Source organism: Takifugu rubripes, chromosome 1 (assembly GCF_901000725.2).
Source record: "Takifugu rubripes chromosome 1, fTakRub1.2, whole genome shotgun sequence".
Lineage (NCBI taxonomy): Eukaryota > Metazoa > Chordata > Actinopteri > Tetraodontiformes > Tetraodontidae > Takifugu > Takifugu rubripes.
This window is the reverse complement of record NC_042285.1, coordinates 20,569,894-20,575,893: the sequence shown is the minus strand read 5'-3', so window position 1 is coordinate 20,575,893 and position 6,000 is coordinate 20,569,894. Positions and strand designations below refer to the sequence as shown.

The 6,000-nt window shown below is 43.5% G+C and overlaps 1 protein-coding gene across 1 annotated transcript; it reads right to left on the bottom strand.

The window, feature by feature from the left end:
* Positions 1 to 4,210: 4,210 nt before the first annotated feature.
* rprma (reprimo, TP53 dependent G2 arrest mediator candidate a) lies at positions 4,211 to 5,076 on the bottom strand. Its single transcript, XM_003961942.3, has one exon. It carries the CDS (start codon positions 4,588 to 4,590, stop codon positions 4,282 to 4,284), a length of 309 nt encoding a protein of 102 aa, XP_003961991.1. The 5' UTR covers positions 4,591 to 5,076; the 3' UTR covers positions 4,211 to 4,281.
* Positions 5,077 to 6,000: the final 924 nt, after the last annotated feature.

The following is a 6,000-nucleotide window of genomic DNA, read 5'->3' as shown; positions in this document are numbered from 1 at the left end:
CGTGCGTTTGGAAGTGTCACTCCTCTCAGTCTTCTGGAGAAAAACAAAGGCTTGTTTAATGTGGCCTTATATCCAGGAGGCATGTTGTGACTGCCCTAAAGTTTGTGGTTGCGCTTCATGGACTGTGTTTCTTGCTGACGTCAACTCCTCATCAGGCTGTTGGCTGTAGGTGACAAAAGAATATGGCACTGAAAGCGGACCATTGACTGCACAGTATAGAGTACGCACACAGATTAATGGAAACATTGTCCCACTGCCCTAACTCCTACCGTGAAAAAGAATAATGAAATCCCTTTTATTGGCTGCCAAAAGCAATATCTCCAAAAAAATTTAAAAAGGAACAATTACGCCTTTTTTGATACATTTTACAGCTCATACAGTAAATTCTTTCAAACCACACAGACCAGTCTTTCTTTGCCCACCATTCTATTCACTTTCCCATAAGTGTAGGATGTAAAATTTATGCTTTCATTGATTTGTCATGCCAATCACATGGCCACGATGGTGAACAATGGAGTTTTCCCATCAGGAGAGCGCACGTTACTGCTGCAGGTGTTTAGGAGTCAACAATAACTTTAAGGGATGCTCTGTGGGGTTTAATGGGCTCAAGGTCCTTCAGACTAATGCTACTAGTCCATTTTTCCTTCATCTGTTTTAATTTTTATCCATTTTTGCCTTTAAGGACCTTCCACTGGAGCCAAGAGGCCATGCTAAAAGGTAACATAAGCTAATGGTGCTGGGGATTGTTGCTTTATCACAAATGCTTTTCTTGTGCTTTGTATTTTAAGCAAAACTTGTTTGGGTCAACGGCTACGCTACGCCCCAAAAAAATTGTCACAGCGCTGTAGCACAAAAAGCAACATTATTCTAAAAGAATAGGAGCTCCCTTTCAGAAAACAGTGCTGTGCTGAAGCTGCCGGGGCTGCCTGAGCTGCATGATTAGAAGGTCAATAAAGTCTGTAACACATGCACGCAGGAGCCAAAATGGATTTCAGGGTCAATATCACATCATCACAGCTATTTTATTTATTTATTTATTGTTGTCAAGCCGGAAAGACTTATTACACACTTGGATGAATACGATGACTAATGAGTTCCTTGTGGCTGTTCATAACGACTGTATTACTTCTATAAAGAACTTATTGTAACTTTTTCTGTACCCATTTCTAATCACGTACCTTGACACTCTTGCTTTGGTGGCAAAGCTACCCTAAAAACTGTTCTCTTCTGGATCTCTGTTTTCAGCTCCAGCAGCTCTTCTGTAAGTCTTCAAAATGAGTTCACAAAGGTTGAAATAGTTGCTAACAGAACAGTTTGCAACAGTTGTTAGCACCATTGCCTGACACAAGAGGATTGTAAAACCTTTCTGATCCGTGTTTCCTCTCTAGATGTGCTGACACATTTTAGGACTGAAGCCAATATCCTCAAAGCTGTTAACACAAACATTGCAATGGTCTAAATCCGACTTTGTAATTTGCTTTATTTAACATGTAACAAATGTCTATATAAATACGCACAAAAGGAAAAATATGTTAGGCACACTGAATAACGTAGTGATGTTTATCTATTGTTTCAATTGTATAACTTGAATAGACAAGAATTCTTTCTCTTTTTGTCATATTAAAGAAATCTGATGAGAAGAAATGGGTTTTTAAAGTTCAGTGAAACCTGAATTAGTGCTAAATTGAGTGTATTAGAGCTTCGGTTGAAAGCAACACTTTTCCTGTAGACATTAGAGCAAAAAAAGCTACATATTCCCGAAGATTTGATGCTGTATTTTTTCTTAGAAGTAGCGTCCTTGATGTTACTTCGCACACAAGCTCACACACACACACACACACACGCTCACACACACACACACACACACACACGCTCATACATTTAAGCACAGAAAATGGATTACAGTGGAGTGCTAATGGCCGGACTCTTCAGATGTTAAGCCCCTGTGGTGTCTGAGTGTGAAACAGTCAAAACGACAGCTGAGTGATGACTCATCACACAACTGGAATCTTGGATTTCAATCACTGGATTATGTTCTTCAGGACCAGTCTGGATGGCTTGGCCACAGCTTGACTCCCGTGGCGACGGATTCTGTACAATCCCAGTGACGTCAGCTCAGCTCAGACTGGTTTCCTGACGTTGAAATATGACATCTGTCCTGTATTCCGCCTAGAGACGATCAATAACGGGGCTATTGACCACAGAACCATGCTGAAAAGGTTTAGAGACATGTGCAGTATCAACCCCACAGAGTTCTGGAGAACAGAAGGCAACGGGAGAGCCGAGAACGTGGATGCTAAGATGTTATTTAAAGCTATGCGATGCTGTTCAGTTCATCAACTGGACCACAAGTCACGGAGAGCAGACGGGGGTCAGGAGCCTCTTTGGCTCTGTAATCAACACCCCGCAGATGCTGCTGCCAGCGGCTCGTGAACAATATGGACAAGCACTCCGATGCTGATTAGACTTGTGCAATACACCAGTTACATAAACTAGGAATCTTTTTTAGGAGGGGGGAGGAATTTTTTTAAATTTGCAAGTTAACGTTGCAGGAGGCCGCGTCACAAGCAGGCCGAGTCTCCGCAGCAACTTTAGCCGCCAACTTTGTCGCCGACATTCTATCTGTGCAAAAATGGATAAGAATCTATATCAAGTCATCTGGATAGCTGTGGCACACCGACACTGGTTCAGCTGCAGACAGAAGATTGGTCTCTGCTGGATATTAAACACATCCCTGGAAGCTATTCCAGACCCTCCGTAATGAAAGCAATCACCTGAAGCCAAGCAAAGCGCACGGGCTGACGTGTACAGTGGAATGCAATTTGCATTGTCTTAAAATTGTTGGTCTTTCTGCGCCCCCGTCAGACCAACGCTCGTCCATTTCTAACCGGGGATCAAACAGCATCACAGGCCCTGTAAACCACAAAATGTGGCTGCGCAGCTCCCAAAGTCCTGCTTGTTGCCATTTAAAAAAAAAACAACAACCTAATCTGGAGTCTGGATCATTCTAATGGCTTGAGAAACAACAAAGGTCTCCAATGTCCAATTGTCAACATGTCACATTTAAAGAGTTGGTAAAAACATAAATTCACCTTCATTTGAAATTTTTGCTCTGCACTTTAAGTTTTACTGATTATGTGGCTGTGCCTGCTCAAAACTACATTCCAGTCTGTTACTGGCTCCTTACAGTGTCTTCAAATGGATATAAAACGCATTTATCTGATGGAAAGGAAGCATGTTCTGCAGCTGCACGTGAGCGTCAGAGAAACCAGGGCTTTAGCAGACGGAGCGCTGGGGTGAAGGGCGTCTTTTAAAAGGCAGGAGTGTTTAAGTCTGTGACACGGCCGGTCAGACAGCAAGAGATTGCCCGCGTGACTCCATCCTCCCCGGCCTGATGTGATATGTCATTTCTGATGCTGCTGCTTCTGCCCCAGGGAGGCGGCGTCCAGGTGAGCCGGGAGGAGAGCACAACAGATGCTTCGACAGGGGTGGGGGGAGGGGTAGGAAGGACGTCAGCCCGCTGCACAGAACAGAATTTGACCCAGACACAACAGGCAGATTTTGTCTTTTCCTCTGTCCCTGCTGCAGGACCACACACACACACACTTGTGCAGGGTGTTTTTTTTTCAGCTGAGTCAAGTCGATTAATGGTTAGGTTTGCAAGAATATTTCCATCTGGCCTCCACACTTTTTCGCCCGAGAAAACTCACCTCTTTGTGTCAGTTCAACCTGAATGTGCGAGTGAACCGGCTTTTTGTAGCCCTTGAACACCTCAGATCTGGGAAGATCTGACTGGGATAGTCATTGTAGAGAAATCGACCTTAATTAAGAGGAAAGCTTTAATTACAGAATCCATTTATTCCACTTAACAAGATACAGGATGTGTGTGAGGTGCGGTGCACCTCTCATCACCCACACCCGGAGGAATACACTCATTACTGTGCTGCAAATTGTATGCAAAAAACACATACAACATACGTTACACGTCACATTGTCCATCACACCAGCGACATGAGAGGGTGTTTTCAGGGAGCATCCGGGAAGATTTTCATGTTCGAGGACGCTGCTACGGAAACGTGCACCAACTACTGAGATTACGACAGAGAATAGTTTAGAAAGACAGGCTCTAAAAAGCTCTGTACCTGAATGTGTCTTTGATGGCATCGAGCCTCATCCGCCAGCAGGCACCGATCACCAAGGTGAACAAATCTTTTTTTTTTTTTTTTTAATTTCAGGATTTCGAATGCCAACGCGGAAAACAAAGGCAGTTTGATCAGTGCATCAGTAGGCTCCAACAATCACAGCCTCCGTCTCTTTGGACGGCCTCCGGTCCGTCACCAAAAAGTTGATCATCCCCTCGGACTTTATGAGCAGGTTGCAGCCCAGGAAGAATATACCAAAGACCACGGTGAGGGACAGGACGCACATGACGGCTATCTGGACCACCCTCATGATGAAAAGGCTCCGCTCGTCCGGAGCCGCGGCCACGAAGCCGTTATCGGTCACCACCGAGGAGAAGTTGCAGCAGAAGAACTCCGCGGTCTTGTTGAGCAGCCCGCCGTCCGTCTGGTTGAAGCCCGTGTTGTTCATTTCCACTTCCCCCCCCTAAACTTTCAGTCGCGAAAGGAAGAGAGGAGGCTGGAAGGAGCCCCGGAGAGAGGAGGACGAGGGCGGGAGGTGGAGATGATGAAGAGGCGCAGTGAGCAAGTTCCGTCAGATCTCTTCTGGAGTTTATCAAGCTGCTTTTGGTGTCGCATCACTGGAGGTGTCGTGTGTTTCTCAGCCGCTTCCAGAGACGAATGACTCCACCAAATCGCGGTTGGGCAGACTGATTGCACCTGCCTCCTCTCAACCGCTGGAGGAGCAAAATTACGGAGGGGCGCCACCACGCGGCAGGGTTTATACATGCATGTGTCTTGCTTCGTGGCTCTGGCCCTTTGGAAAACACGTTCGGTGGTTTTGTTTTCTCAGGGGGGTTGATTCAAAACTGCCCTCTGGGCTTCTGCAAATATACATTTTCTGTAGAAAAAAGTCCAAATTTATCAATGTGTTTTGGTTTGTGGAATTTAAATTTACCTGGCCTATGTGGTCTCAAAAAGAGTCGAAATAGATTTTTTTAAAAAAAGAAATTCCATGTGCTTGACTGCGTGGCCACTACATGTCATTATCATCAATTTGATATGATTAAATTCTACAAATGACGAAAATAGAGGAATTAACTTAAGGTTTGTTTAAAATAGACTAAAAAACAAGAAATACATGAAATGTAGAAAAAATCAAGGTAAAATGTTTTTTTTTTAAAAGCAACTACATATAATCTATCTATTTGTCTGTCTGTCTGTCTGCCTGCCTGTCTGTCTGTCGAGTTTAAGCTATGCAGAGACTACCATCCAAACATAACCTTGAAATTATGACAATATCTCAAATTAGATTGTCTTCAATTATTTAATCTCAGTCTATTTGATTTAAAAATAACCTTTCTGATAAATTGATCGATCGGGTTCTGTATTACATTTAACAAGTTGGAGTACAAATAGAAGCCTGTTGCATTCTGCAAAACAAAAGGGACAGACACTGACATCTGCTGGACAGATGGAATATGGCAGCGAGGCGCCATTTATCTGCAGTTGCACTTAAGGATTATTTTGCCTGCATTTCTTCTACATTACGCAGATGGCAACACTGGGAGCTTCTCATCTTCAGCAGGCAGCAGCAGCGTTGTTCAGCATGTCTGACTCAAGATTTTAACAATATCAGTTATATACTGTCACTTAATATGCATCAACGGGGACCTAGTGAAAGCACGCAAACAGAAGTTCCTGATTTTGTTTCACATTCATTCAGCAACAAACTCATTCATTCAGTCCAAATTACCGTAGGTTAAGTAAAAACTAAGTAGGCGTGAAATCCCAACATTAGCTCCCTTTTAGCACAAAATAAAAACAAGTAAGGCTTTAGATAGATAGATAGATAGATAGATAGATAGATAGATAGATAGAT